General features: G+C 44.6%; 1 protein-coding gene and 3 non-coding genes across 4 annotated transcripts; 1 reads left to right on the plus strand and 3 right to left on the minus strand.

Annotated features, from left to right (window-relative positions):
• Window positions 1–6,487: 6,487 nt before the first annotated feature.
• trnat-agu (transfer RNA threonine (anticodon AGU)) lies at window positions 6,488–6,561 on the minus strand. Its single transcript has one exon. It is a non-coding gene; the product is annotated as a tRNA-Thr (tRNA).
• Window positions 6,562–6,977: 416 nt separating this feature from the next.
• trnan-guu (transfer RNA asparagine (anticodon GUU)) lies at window positions 6,978–7,051 on the minus strand. Its single transcript has one exon. It is a non-coding gene; the product is annotated as a tRNA-Asn (tRNA).
• Window positions 7,052–8,011: 960 nt separating this feature from the next.
• On the minus strand, window positions 8,012–8,085 carry trnat-agu (transfer RNA threonine (anticodon AGU)). The gene has a single exon. It is a non-coding gene; the product is annotated as a tRNA-Thr (tRNA).
• A 521-nt stretch (window positions 8,086–8,606) lies between these two features.
• Window positions 8,607–11,186, plus strand: mad2l1 (MAD2 mitotic arrest deficient-like 1 (yeast)). The gene is made up of 6 exons (XM_068756166.1): window positions 8,607–8,670; window positions 9,050–9,196; window positions 9,782–9,902; window positions 10,276–10,278; window positions 10,797–10,900; window positions 10,996–11,186. Exons 1-6 carry the CDS (start codon window positions 8,607–8,609, stop codon window positions 11,184–11,186), a joined length of 630 nt encoding a protein of 209 aa, XP_068612267.1.
• The last annotated feature ends 3,639 nt before the right edge of the window (window positions 11,187–14,825 follow it).

Genomic DNA, 14,825 nt, shown 5'->3' on the forward strand with positions numbered 1-14,825 from the left:
AAGTTGAGCAGTGGCGCCGTCCGGTGGCCGCCATTGTTGGACTGTCTGTTTCAGAAAGCTTCAGTCAGTGCTGGAACGCAGGCCCTGCTGGGAAGAGGGTTCGAGACGCTGCCAGATTGTCTGAGGAGAACTGACATAAATTAAAATGTAGTCTCTCGCCCCTTGAACCAGTAGCTTCTTATCCGAAAGTACACACTTCTGTATATAGTGAACGACGTATCGATGATCGGATTAATATCGCCGCTTTAAACAGCTGATATATGAAATGCCTTGGACGTCAGTCGCCTGTTTCCACATTCAGCAGCAACTGCATTCTGTTAAAGCTGCTCTTCTGGATGAACTTCAGACCAGGTTTAGTGAATAAATGTTCCACTGCCTCCTGCAGCTGGGGGGGCAAGTGTGTCTGCTTTTTAGTTCTGCGCAGGCATTACTTTTTTATTTATACCAGAAAAACCAGAATCACATCCAGTCCAGGACAAAGCTCCCCCCCCCCCGTGGCTGGTGTCATGCCTGATGCATAATAGTAATAAATGCATAATAATAGGTGCAAAATAATTGCAACAAATAACCTCCCTTTGGTCCTGCATAGCTTCCTTTCTTGCGTGTGTTGGGCTAATCGTGTCCTGCTGCGTGAAACGTTCCGTTACGTTCTCTCTTGTTTTTTCCTCAGTGATTGTTCTCCTGCGTTTTTTGGATTGTGGACGTTCCAGCCCGTCCTTCCTCAGTACCCTTTTTTGGTTGAAACATTTCATTTTCTAACCGCTTATTCCGCTATCGGGTCGCGGGCCAAGCTGGAGCCAATCCCAGCAATCAATGGGCGAGAGGCAGGGGACACCCCGGACAAGCCGCCAGTTCATCGCAGGGCAACACAGAGACAGACAACCAGCCACACACACACTCACACCTACGGGCAATTTAGTGTCACCAATCAGCCTAGGCTGCATGTCTTTGGAGGTGGGAGGAAGCCGGAGAACCCGGAGAGAACCCACGCAGACACGGGGAGAACATGCAAACTCCTCACAGAATGGCCACAAGCCGGAGAAGAACCCGCGACCACCTCGCTGTGAGGCAACAGTGCTTACCACTGCGCCACCGAGCCGCCCGGTTGAAACATTATTACCGTAATGTAACGTACCATTTAACGGACTCTCGTGACATTTGTAGCCCTTCGCATTAACTCCTCCTGGACCCAGATAGTAGCTCTCAGCTTCAAAAAGGTTGGGGACCCCTGCCATACATAGTTCCTGTAATATATGGATATATATTTATACTCTGTTTCTTGTATTATGTAGTATCATTATACTGTAGGGAGTTCTTGGTAATGTTATGTTGTGATAATGTGTTGACGCAAGTTTGTCCGTGTCCCTCAATAATAAGCGTTAAAATAAGATAAGAACCCAAATATGTCACAGGTCCCACAAGCCAATTTTCTTTTTAAAATAGAGAGAGTAAAATGAATTCTCTTGTTTGTGAAATAGAAATGAAAGCATATACGGTTGGTAAGTCAACGTCCGCATGAAGAAGCTGAAACATAACACAATCCAATAAATTATGTTTTGTGTTGGAGTAAATCTGGGTCAGTAAATCCTTTGTAGTCCAGCCGTGTGGCTTTCGGTGTTTTTATTTGTGTGTGCGTGCGTGTGTGTGTGTGTGTGTGTGTGTGTGTGTGTGTGTGCGTGCGTGTGCGGAGTAATAATTACTCCAAATATTTTAAGAACATCCCAACCAAAGTCGCACAAGAGAAGCCCACAGTGGAGCTGCAGAGCTTTTTCAGCCGACCCACTGCATGTTGGCCCAAACTGGAGGTGCATGAGGAGGGTTTAGGTGTGTGTGTGTGTGTGTGTGTGTGTGTGTGTGTGTGTAGGTGTGTGTGTGTGTGTGTGTGTGTGTGTGTAGGTGTGTGTGTGTGTGTGTCAGGTTGCTCTGACAAATAAATGAGTGTTTCTTGAGTAGCACACTGACTTTCTTTCACGATACATGAAGTGTGTTGAAAAGAGCTTTTCAGTCAGCATCATTAGATACACATCTCAATGATAACATGCTCTGTGTGTGTGTGTGGGGGGGGGGGGGGGCTATTTTAACACTCATCTCACTGAAGGACATGAAGCCAGTTTAACTCTAATTACAACAAAAGTGATCCCAGTGTACTTTCCAAGAAAAGCTGGTCTCCTCCGACTAATCTAATCTGCAGAATCCCAACAGACAGTGGGGGAAAAAGAAAGTGACTTTAACAGACAGAACCCTCAAGCAGAACCAAGTTTCTAGGTGGATGGAGCCTCGGCTTCAAGAGAGAGAGAGAGAGAGAGAGAGAGAGAGAGAGAGAGAGAGATGGGAGTGGGGAGTAGATGACGGAGTGAAGAACAGAGTTATAATGAAAACAACAACAATAATAATATTCATAATTATAATAATCATCATCATCATCATCATCGTCATCATTATATCTAAAACCTGATGTGTTTTGTACATTTAGTACGTTTAATGGAAACGGGAAACAAGTTTCACATTGTAAGAAAAATGAGTGGAAACGGCCGGCGTGATGATGAGGAGATAAAGTGCTAAAGGCCGCTGCCTGCTCCTGAGATATGACCCCCGGCCCCCGCCCCCCGGCCCCCGGGATGTGAAGTCAGGCCCAACTCTTTCACTCGTTTTTCTCTCACTTTAATCAACAACTTGGTCTCCTATAACAAGAAGCAGCTGTTGTTGATGACTCTGATGATCCGATCCCGTTTTATAGGGGAACAACGTAATGCTATTCTACCAAAATGTGTTCATCGAATAAAGTTAAACTGCTCCTCACACCTTGAATCCAGCTGCAGCCAATAGAGTCCATGTGAAGGCGGGACTCCATCTGGAAGCAGCACACGAAGTAGCATCTCTGCCTTAGTGTGGTCGTTGCTAGTAGATGCTAGCTGCATCCTTTCAACTAAATGTTTTGCGTGCCATCTCCAAGCCGTCCATCATGTCTGTCCTCACCACCGTCTCTAAGCCGTCCATCATGGCTGTCCTCACCACTGTCTCTAAGCCGTCCATCATGGCTGTCCTCACCACTGTCTCTAAGCCGTCCATCATGGCTGTCCTCACCACTGTCTCTAAGCCGTCCATCATGGCTGTCCTCACCACTGTCTCTAAGCCGTCCATCATGGCTGTCCTCACCACTGTCTCTAAGCCGTCCATCATGGCTGTCCTCACCACTGTCTCTAAGCCGTCCATCATGGCTGTCCTCACCACCGTCTCTAAGCCGTCCATCATGGCTGTCCTCACCTCTGTCTCTAAGCCGTCCATCATGGCTGTCCTCACCACCGTCTCTAAGCCGTCCATCATGGCTGTCCTCACCACTGTCTCTAAGCCGTCCATCCTGGCTGTCCTCACCACTGTCTCTAAGCCGTCCATCATGGCTGTCCTCACCACTGTCTCTAAGCCGTCCATCATGGCTGTCCTCACCACTGTCTCTAAGCCGTCCATCATGGCTGTCCTCACCACTGTCTCTAAGCCGTCCATCATGGCTGTCCTCACCACTGTCTTGTAGACCTGTCCCTTCGTCCTATCACAGAGCACACCTGATACTTTCCTCCCCCCGTTCCAGCCTGCCTGCACACCATTCTTCACCTCCTTTCCACATTCTCTCCATCACTCTGCTCTGTTGACCGGAGGTACCTGAAGTCCTCGACCTCCTTTACGTCTATTCCTTGTAACCTCACTGTTCCCCCTTTCCACCTGGTCTTCTGAACACACAACACGTCCACCTTCCTCCTCATCATCATGTCCACCAGCTCTCTAGCTTTCCCCGCCATCGTCCCAAACATTCAAAGTCCCTCCTCCCAGTCCTAAACATGAATCTCCTTAGATCAGTGTTTGGTTCTTGCTTCATACTTGATAATTGAGTGACTGTGGATGAGCTGCTCTGATATAGCGAGCTTTGGATAACAGATAGCGCACATTATTCTAGCAAGCCTTTTTTTTTTTCTTCTACGCATGATTTCATCGGTTGCTCTTACAGGAAAACTTGACCGCCTGAAGGTTGGCCACATGAACACGGTTCCATGTTCCACCAAAGCTGCTATTAAATAATGCCCGCTCTGTGGGAGCTCCCATAATCCACATGGCTAAACGGAGCCAGCTGAGCGTGCTCTTGTGAATGCGCCTTCACAGTTGCCCGAACACTGCAGGGATCGAAGGAGGACAGATGTGCCAGCAGAGCGAAGGAACTCCCCTCTGCAAAGCCAAGAGCCGTACCTCTTCCTCATGCTGCTCCTCCTTACACTCGTCATTATTTCTAAGTCAGAGGTTAACAAAAAAAACTATTAGGATTGTCAACGGAACCAAAGACTAGCCGAGATGGGGGAAGAGTCCACGAAGGCCAACATTCAGGAATTAACAGCTGGATTCAGAACATTTCTACAAAAATAGATTTATTAAACAGTTTCTACTGAAAATGAAGGCAATCAGGGGGAAAATGAAAAGATTAGCTTTTGATATTACATCTTGGAAAATCTTTGACAGTATAAAACCTTTTCAGTACTGCTGGCTGAGTCACGAATAGCTGCAGTAAAAATGTGTGTTCAGGTGACGCTGCCTTGACTGCCATTAAGCATTACATGTCACTAGATTATACATTCAACTGTCTTAATGAAGACTAAAATATGTTTTGAAAATATAAAAACTACCAAAATATCTTCATTTTCATCCCCAAAAACATGAGGACTGAATAACAAGAATAGCAAAATAATTTCGACGGGTGTTATTTTATTCCTGTTATCTTCATTGGATGGCATCTCTCTCGCCCGTTGACTGCTGGGAAGGCTCCAGCACGACCCGCGACCCGGTAACGGACAAAGCAGTCCGGAAGATGAATGAATGAACGGCGTCTGCAGGATTTGAGTTTTTGTGCTGCGCTAGCCGAGACGGGTCCCTTAATTGTGCGTCTTTAAGACTATATCACGTTGGAGTCTGTTAATGCTGCAGCAGACAGACATTTCTGGACTTTTAACAGTCCTGGGAGGAATCTACACATGGGTGGTGGGGGGTGGGGGGGTTAGTGCAGGTGGCTTTACAATGACCGAGTTAATGTATTTGCTCTCATCCCACCCACCACCAGTTTGACCTTGTTTACTCTGCAGCGCTTCCTGTGTTTAGACAGTCTCTAATGGAGCTGTAGGCCGTCATATAAACTCACTAGTCAACGATAGGAGCTCTTTATGAGCGATTTAACAAGGGGAGTCTTTTTCTTGGTTCAAACTGATGACCTTCAGGCGTTTGAGAGACGCGTCTGAACTGAACTTGACGGAACACCGACACTTTGCTCATCAAGACGACAAACTACAGGAATCTGTGTGTGTGTGTGTGTGTGAGAATGAGACACGTCATTTGCAGAGCTCCAGCTGTTGAACAGAGCCTGCCAGAGAACATGAGGCGTGGGTCCGGTTAGGGCTGCACACCCATCGCCGCAGCCAATCAGCTCCGAGCAGGACAGGAACACGGTGGCTCACACCTCATTACGTTGTGCAGGGATCACTTTGAATCCCGCGCTCGTCTGCTGATGTGGACTTTGCGATGTTTCAGACTCTTCTAATCTGACGACGGCTGAGGAATGAAGGAGTGGCTTTCATTTTAGCAGACTCACGCCAGAAATACAATATTTGTTGAACAATCTGTACTCATTTAGCTTTTGGAGAGTCCAGAGGGGCGTGTTTAAACACTCTGCATGGTCCTCACTTTTGCGGTTTCAAATCAACCTATTCAGTGTTTCTGTCTCATACAGCAATCTGCCTGAAAGAACAGAACGTTCTCTCTGTGCCCCGGTAAGTTAGCAAGTGAAATGTAAAGCATACTCAATGAACTTGTAAAATATATGTTACTGTTTGTTCTCAAGGTGCTGCGGCGGCTTGGGGTGATCTCGGGGGCTCGTGCTGCCGTTGTTGGGCACGGGATGACTGCCTTTTCCTTAGGTGGAGGTTTCATGCATGCCAGGTCCACCACACCAGCACCTATCAAAACTCGATACGAGAGTTAACTCCTCCCACAGATCTCTGAGTCAGTGGGGGTTGCTGGGTCAGTGTCCGTCACTATCCTCTCCCTCTTCTTCCTCAGATATCCTGAGACCTTGATGAACCAGACTCTCCTTTCGAGGCCGATGCGAACCTGGTGTTTTGGGATAATTCTTGGTTACGGTTGGATGAGGGATTGAATCAATGCGCACAAATAAATCCACTCGACTTTCTCCTCAGAACACTGTGTATTTGTCACTTTTTGTTTGTCCATGTTATATGTTCCATGTTTCACTGCGGTGTGCACGCCCTCTGCGGTGCAAAGCAGGACAATTAAACTTAATGAAATATAATAGGCTAGTCTGCCAAGAGGGCAGGTGACGGTCACAATCACAATAAGAATACGTTGCATAAAAGAGAAAAGGAGTAGACGTGTCCTTGAAGCCTCATTGATTGCAGTTTTAGTGATTCTGTCCAGCATGATATAAAACCAAGAGGCCAGGCACCGCTGGGATTCGAACCCAGGATCTCTTGTTTACTAGACAAGCACTTTGACCAGCTAAGCCACAGCACCTTGGCTGCACAGAGCTTCAATAATTTTGAAGAAGAAGAAAGTTCCTGTGAACTCTTGAAAACCAATGCAATTCAGCCAAATCTGAGTCCCTTAAAAAATAACTAAATAATAATAATCAAAAAGGATTTTGGTGTACGTGATTGAAGTCATTTTGAGTAGGATCGCTTTGACGTGAGTGAAGGACAGTCTATACAAGCAACACAAGCAACTCCTCTGAGCTTTCACCATTTTAGACAAAGGCCTGTCAAATGCCTCAGACAAACAAACCTCCTGCCGCTTTGATTAGCGTCTCATACAAATGAAAAAATCTGTGGAAATGTCGTCATCACTCACAATCTCTCAGCTATAAAGGAACTTGTCCTCTGACACGACAACACACCCATGAAGGGCAGAAACACTTGTGCAAGGAAATACACCGTCCCCGGGTGGGCTCGAACCACCAACCTCTCAGTTAACAGCCGGGCACGCTAACCAATTGCGCCACAGAGACATGAGCTACGACATTGTTTGATAAATAGAAGGAGCAAGAAGAAGAAAAATCAAAGCAGTAATCAACATGCTACCTCTGGATCTCCACTGGAGCGCTGGCAGATGCAGCGCTGGTGCGTCGCCGAGACTAAAGCCCACGAGTTGTAATTCCCTTCACCAGCACTGGCACTACGAGCAGATGCTGTTACTGTCTCCAGAGGCACATCTCCTGTCTGCCCATCGATTACTTGCGCATTGTCTTGTCACCCTTTCATTTGCAGCCTGAGCATGATTCAGATTACAGAAACCAGGCCGTTTGAAACATGGATCTAAGATGGTAGCTCACAATTTATCAACTTTCCTATCAGGAAAAAAGGGCTTTGATTTATTTTTATTGGTATTGTTACATGTCGGTGAATTTTGTAGTAAGGACTTTCAACGGAAACAAGACCACAAGGGCTTTTTTGAAATGCTCCTCTTAGACAGGATGTTTGACTGTACTTGTACTGTAATACATACTATTGTTTGACTGTACTTGTACTACTCTAACATTCTATCTAATAAATATATTCATCATCATCATCATGAATGAAAAGCCAGGTAATGTTTTATCAACATATATTATGTATATTATGTTTTCATTATGTTTTCTTTCTTGATGTATTAGAAATAAACAATTCAATCAATAATATATTGTGATTATATATTTTAAATCAATATCAATATTCCCAAATATTGCATTGACAAAATTTTTACTGGACACTTTACTAGTAATATTTTTAAGAGGTGATAGCAAAAGAGTGAACATCGATGGCAGTGTACAGTGTGATTTAATGGAAACACAAATGTTTCATCGAATGGGACGGTCACAATCACAATAAGAATATGTTGCATAAAAGAGAAAAGGAGTAGACGTGTCCTTGAAGCCTCATTGATTGCAGTTTTAGTGATTCTGTCCAGCATGACGTAAAACCAGGAGGCCAGGCACCGCTGGGATTTGAACCCAGGATCTCTTGTTTACTAGACAAGCACTTTGACCAGCTAAGCCACAGCACCTTGGGTCCCTAAGCCTTCAACAATTTTCTTGTGAATATTTGAAAAGCAATGAAATGCATCAAAACATTCATACTTGTTCATTTAAATCACCATAAATGTCACTGAATAAAACGGTTGTACTTGACAATTCAATTCAACCAATAATCTATTGTGATTATATATTTTAAATCAATATCAATATTCCCAAATCTTGTAGTGACCAAATATTTACTGGCCACTTTACTAGTAATATTTTTAAACGGTGATAGTAAAAGAGTGAACATCGACGGTAATGTACAGTGAGATTTAATGGAAACAGAAACGTTTCATCGAATGGGACTTAAGTTGTTGTGCACTGCCCCCTATGGTCGAACAATTGTAGTCGCACACACGTCATCAATAGTGCGCCGAAATATCGTTTCGCGCATGCGCAGGAGCTGACAAATTTTAAACTGGACGGCGGGTGGATGATTTGAAACCTCAGGAGAAGACAAACACCGAAGCTTCGTTGTTGAGCGTTAAAGAAGCAAAAGCAGAAGAAAATGACCAGCGCGTTGAGCGGGATTACTCTCCGAGGGAGCGCGGAGCTGGTGGCGGAGTTCTTCAGTGAGTATTTACTTATTTTGGCGTTAGTATTTTTACGTTAAGACGTCCCGAGTTCCTTCGCTACGCGCTAAATGGAGCTAATATGCTACAGGGCCTGTGGTAAACTTAGTACAGCGATAGCGACCCTTTCCCCAACAGTGTTGTACTTTTCATTTGTGGATATCAGGAAGCAAAAAATAGCTGAAACGAAACTTTTCATGCAGAAAGTGCTCGCAGTGAAAGCGCACCTTCCACAAAGGACGCGAGCATGAGCAGACAAAATGGTTGATTAGTTTCCTGTTAACGCAGCTGCGTCATTGTGTTCGACTCCAGCGCACGCAAACTGCAGTATCGCAGTACTTTGGGTGGATATTCACTGCGTTCTCTCTCTCCTCCGCAGCCTTCGGCATCAACAGCATCCTGTACCAGCGGGGTATCTACCCTCCGGAGACGTTCTCCAGGGTCTCCCACTATGACATGAGCCTCCAACTCAACACGGATCCCAAGCTGAAGAACTTCCTGAGCAGCGTGGCGTCTCAGCTGAAAGGTATCCTTCCTCTGGGGGGGGGGGGGGTCAATTTAAAACTGTCGTTCTTGTGAAACTCTAATCGGGGGAAACTTCACTGCTGAACTGGGGTACTTTGCTGGGTGACCCTTGAACCTTCGCCAGAGACCCCCTGGGTGTACAGTTGTTGTCCCCCCCCCCCCAAAAAAAATAATAGTACAAACTGGAATTCGATACGGTTTGATGTAGCCTGAGCTGAACTTTCTTCTTCATTCATTTAAGGACGTTTTTATTTCGATGCAACACATTTTGGCTCTTGTTGTATGGCAGTGGAGCGGAATGAAAGTATTTAAACCCGAGGTAGAAAATGACTTTATATATTATTATTATTGGTTTTCCTGATTTGGGATTATTGAAATTGTGTTTTATTACTTGTAACGTGTGTCCCAGAGACAACAGGTTAGCGGTATAATCCGTCCCTCTGCTGCAGGGAGAGACACAGAAACGGAGTCCTGAATCTCTCCACGTTGATTTTACATGATGTTTCATCACCGTTTACTTTTGTCCCGGCTGACGACGCCCCCCCCCCCCCCCCCCGACTGAAGCGACTCTGTTCACCTGTTGCAGAGTGGCTGTACGAGTGCACGGTGCAGAAACTGGTGTTGGTGATCACGGGGCTGGAGAACCAGGAGGTGCTGGAGAGGTGGCAGTTTGACATCGAGTGTGACAAGTCTGCCAAGGAGAACAGGTCGGCGGCGCCCCCTCTGGGGAAACGTTATTCAGACGCACTTTCCTTTAGTTCAGTGGTTTACGGCAGCGGCCCCCAACCTTTTTCCTGCCACGGACCGGTTTCATGCCGTGAAATTTTATCGCGGACCGGGGGGGGTGGGGGCGTGGGGGGGGTATACCGGTAATTACATTTAAAAAGAGGAATATAATCTTACCAATAAACTTTATATTATGCACTTGCAATAACTATTAAATACATAATTAATAGTTACACAATATCTACTCACCATAAATTGTGGTCCCAGTAACTACTTCTGTCCTTCATGGTTTTTTGTTTCATAAATTCCACATCCTTGTCTTTTAATCCGGGTTCTGGTCTCAATGTGCCGAAGCAGGTTTTAACCCTTCATTGCTCGTTAACGGAGCGAATCAGCTGTTAATACCCGAGTTTTAAGTCTTAGTCCTCTTATTCCTCTTCTTGGAGGTCGTCGGCGCCTCTTCTTCCTCCTCAGTAGGACTTTTTTCCTGAGCAAAGAAGCTCTCCAAAGACTTGGAGAGCAAATGCCTCACAGACCAGTACCGGGCTGCGGCCCGGTGGTTGGGGACCCCTGGTTTACGGGACGACTGAGCTCGACAGTGGTTTTACACATCAAGGAAACGAGACTCCAGCAGGGGGCGGTAGAGATGCAAAGCCCAATAAATCTTTAGCTAAATTAAAATATAACCTGTAGTGTGTGTATATATATATATCAGTTATAAAACAGTGTTTAGTGAGAGGAGATGGATGATTTACGAATCCACAGCTCTCGGATTGATTGTTATAACTAATGCTGTTTTTATGGAGCATCTATTAGATTGTAACTAACATTCCGATGTTCGTCACCTTGACCTCACTTCCTGTGTCTTCCCTCAGTGCTCCCAGAAACAAGTCCATCAAGGCCATTCAGGATGAGATCCGCTCTCTGATCCGACAGATCACTGCCACGGTTACGTTCCTGCCGTTGCTGGAGACGCCATGTGAGTAACTTTTCTCTTTCTTTCCGCCGGCGTGACGAGCTGTCTCCGTTTTCTGTTAACCCCGTGTGACCTTTGTCCCCCGCTTCTCTCTCCAGGCTCCTTTGACCTCCTTATCTACACAGAAAAAGACGTGCTGGTTCCTGACAAGTGGGAAGAGTGCGGGCCACAGATCATCAACCAATCAGAGGAAGTGCGTTTGCGTTCCTTCACGACCTCCATCCACAAGGTGAACAGCATGGTGGCGTACAAGAAGACGGACGCCATCGAGAGCCCGACGGCCCCCTAAGGAAACCGATTTTACCTCGCTGCCTGCCTCTGACCGTTCTGTGTTCTTTCCACGAAGGCTGGGAGAGCGACCTTCTCCTCTGATGTAAATACTTCTTAAGCAGATGTTATGAACATCTGTCGTTTTTTTCTACAGCGCCATCCTCATTTGTTTTAGAAGCTAAACACTTTTATTGAACGTCATCAATAAATGACTTGCACCAAGGTCTCTTTCTGATTTCACTGTTGGAACTACAGACGATGGCTTGTTTTCTCATTTCCCGATTTTGTGCTACCCGACTCAGAAGTAGTCCGTGGCCTGACGGTAGCTCGTCTCCGGGCCGGGGACAGACACGTTATCAGATCGCTTGGGGCTGTAGCAACAACACATTGTGCACTGAAGCCAGAAGACGTGATCCTAGAGACGACTGCTACTGAACTTCCAGATTGTCCCCCGAGGGTAGAAGCATCCTTCTACCGATATAGTCCCTGTCTCTCCTCTGGACATGTCCAAACCATCAAAGTCTGGTCTCTGACCTTGTCTCCAAAACATCTAACCTTCGCTGTCCCTTAAAATGTTGGAGGCACCTATAAAATGTGTTCAGCTGATTTGGATGTAAATAACCTTAAATTAAAGGTCAAAATGTGCACGTCAAGCACAACGTGATCGTTTCATCTCAAATCCATTGTGGTGTTGCCCAAATATTTATGGGCCTGACTATGTCAGACAGAACGGCTTATAAAGTCTAGCAGCTTGTCAACATGTATCGTTTAATCCTCACAGGGAAACATTTCGCTTCCATATCATGTCATATTGTAAAACATTGTAAAGCTTGTCTTTGCGGGTGAAACGAGGTCCGTGTTTCCAGAAACGGGATCGTTTCCCTTCATTCTCCATCATTAAAGTTCTTCTAGTTCGAGTGAAGGTGCGCCGTGTGAGAGATCTCATCGGAGGTCGACATTTTGTGGACACCGGGATGTATCTGTCCTGCGTGCAAAAGGTAAGCAGAGAGCTTTGATGAAATTCTGCCAGAAAGTTTTCCTGAGTGTCCGCGAGAGTACGAGAACATTTTGAATTCGAAAAGGAGCCGACTGAAAAAAGTCATGTTAAGTTTCGCATTCTGTTGGAGGTGGGAGGAAACCGGAGAGTCCGGAGAAACCCCCACGTGGAGAACATACAAACGCCGCACAGAGAGGATTCGAACCTTCTTGCTGTGAGGACACAGATTATACCAATCAGTATTGGAGTATCCCCATTTCAAATAGTAAGATTGAAGAGTAAGTAATGCAGCTTGTTTACACTGGATGTTTATTACCAGCTTTATAACAATCATGTTTTTCAATATGAGCCGGAGGTTATGTAATCGCCGGTGTTTGTCCTGTCAGCAAGATAACTCAAACTGGATGGATCTTGGCGAAATTGTCAGGGAATTTTGGGAATGTTACCAGAAAATGATTATTAAATTTTGATGACGATCCAGAAGAGAAATCTTCTGTAACACTACTGTCAACGAAGCTTCAAAACCTTGTTCCTCAATATCTTAGTTGTTTATTGACGGATGTTTAGGCACAGTCATGTAGGGTGGGGATCTCTAGCTCACCACCGAATTTCATCATCCGGATCGGATTAAATAATATTTAATTTCAGCATTGTAAACCGCATTTACATAAAATCAGTTAAAAAAAATCAAATCTGATTCCCTTTATTTTTTGTATAAAGATACAAAGAACAAATTAGAACCTTTTGATGATGATCCAGATCACCATGTGGACGGTGTAAATCCAATTAGGAGGGGAATGAGCTGCTTGGTGAAGGTCTGCGCTCTTTGACGACTATTATTCTTTCTTAAAAAAATGTAAACAAGGGTTTATTTTGGATACGTTTGAGCTAATCTTATATTTTCAGAGATTCTACTGAGGAAAGTGCATCCAGCAATACCAGCAGTGACATTGCATGGGGATGGAGGCCGGGCTGTGGCCAAGGTGGTACCGATGCTGCTGGTGATGCCCCTCGAGAAGAAGCCTGGAAAACGGAGGCTGACCCCGACCCTGCCAAACCCCGCCAACTAAAATTCATCCCCAAAAGTGTGCCTGGTGTGTCCCACGGTTTACTATGGTAGCGTGCATGCCCGCGTGCTCGCTATAAACATACTTTTGCTTCTGGGTTTAGAGCGATTCTGGCAGAGGAGTTTGAGACAGAAATGACGGACGCTGTCCTGCAACATCTGTTTGCTATTTTGACCAAAGACTGTCAAATATATTTCATTTAAATGATTTGGAACTGCGTTAACTTGTGGGAAAAGGGTAGAATATGTCTCCTTTAATGTATTAAAAGAAAACCAATCTACAATAATAATTGGATGGATTTTGTGTTATTGATTTTACAGCCGAATAATTTTATTAAATTCATCAAATTGGGGATAGTAGTATTTAAATCTGCCAGGATTGCCGTGTCCCTCACCTTTTCATATAATAAGTTTAGAACACGCCTAATATGATATCCTTGTCTCCATTTAATGTAACCTTGTTGATCATCATTTATCAATTTTGGCATGTATCATTAAAATCTTTTAGAGTATTTTGCATAATATTTTTGTATCGCATCCCATAAGGCTAATTCCTCTATACGACGAGCAATCTGTAGGTGATTTGTTAGCTTTCAAAATTAATGTAATAGTGGCCAACCTTAAGGAGTGGGAGAGTCCCCAAATCAAAAGATTCTCTACTTATTTTTAAACATTTGATAAAATTCTACAGGCAGCCCATCTGGGCCAGGTGCTTTGCCACTATTCATTTCACCTAATGTCATGTTTAGGACATCTAATTATGTACAAGGATTTTTCAGAGTGGGCATATGATGCACAGGTCAGTGCGGGAGATGAGAAGAAAATTATTTGTCAGTGAAAGCGTTTGAAGAACACTGTTGGAGCCATAAAATGTGAAGTAAAGCAATGTTTTACATCTTTTAAATCATGACAAACTTGTCAAGAATTAATATGATCACCACCACGGTGTGAATGTTTGCATGAATGCGAACACCGGTGTATGCTTTGATCTTTTACTTTGATCTTTAATTAATTCATCTTCAACCGTGTCTCTACAGGACATCAAAGAATCAAAGAAGCAGACAAATCATATTAAATCACTAGCAGACGAGAACAAAGAGAGTGATTACTCTAGCATGATGGATATTTACAGTTTACTTGAGGTGTATATGCTCAAAAATACTACCAATCTGCCAAGGCATACTGTCATAGAGCGGAAGGATGAGGATAGTTTTTACAAAGAGGTAGGTACATCTCTCTTTTAAATTATTAATACATTTCAAGTGATCGCCTTCTATTGATGCTCATCTGTACCTGCAGGTTACCATCCTGGGGGAATTGATGTGCCGAAAACTTGAGGCATATCATATTGTCAAGTTTCATGGCTGGTTTTTGGGAAGTACGAGTATGGTCTTTGAGCCATTAGAAGATGACTTAGGAGGTTACGTCTGCAGAAACATGAACAAGCTGAGCCTGAATAACATCAGAGAAATAATCCAACAGGTATGAGCACAGTCAATACAAAGATAGACAAGCCCAGTAACTGTAAACTTTCACATTTAAACTGGACAACTTTCTTTTCAAGATGGCCACAGCGTTGAAGGCTCTGAAGTCCA

The sequence above is a fragment of the Brachionichthys hirsutus genome, chromosome 23, assembly GCF_040956055.1.
Source record: "Brachionichthys hirsutus isolate HB-005 chromosome 23, CSIRO-AGI_Bhir_v1, whole genome shotgun sequence".
In the NCBI taxonomy this organism is placed as follows: Eukaryota; Metazoa; Chordata; class Actinopteri; order Lophiiformes; family Brachionichthyidae; genus Brachionichthys; species Brachionichthys hirsutus.

Excerpts from the sequence above, each read along its gene's own strand:
- mad2l1 (XM_068756166.1), top strand. The coding sequence starts at position 8,607 with ATGACCAGCGCGTTGAGCGGGATTACTCTCCGAGGGAGCGCGGAGCTG. Across the intron at positions 8,671-9,049 it reads GCTGGTGGCGGAGTTCTTCA|CCTTCGGCATCAACAGCATC; the intron begins GTGAGTATTTAC and ends TCTCCTCCGCAG. Across the intron at positions 9,197-9,781 it reads CGTGGCGTCTCAGCTGAAAG|AGTGGCTGTACGAGTGCACG; the intron begins GTATCCTTCCTC and ends CACCTGTTGCAG.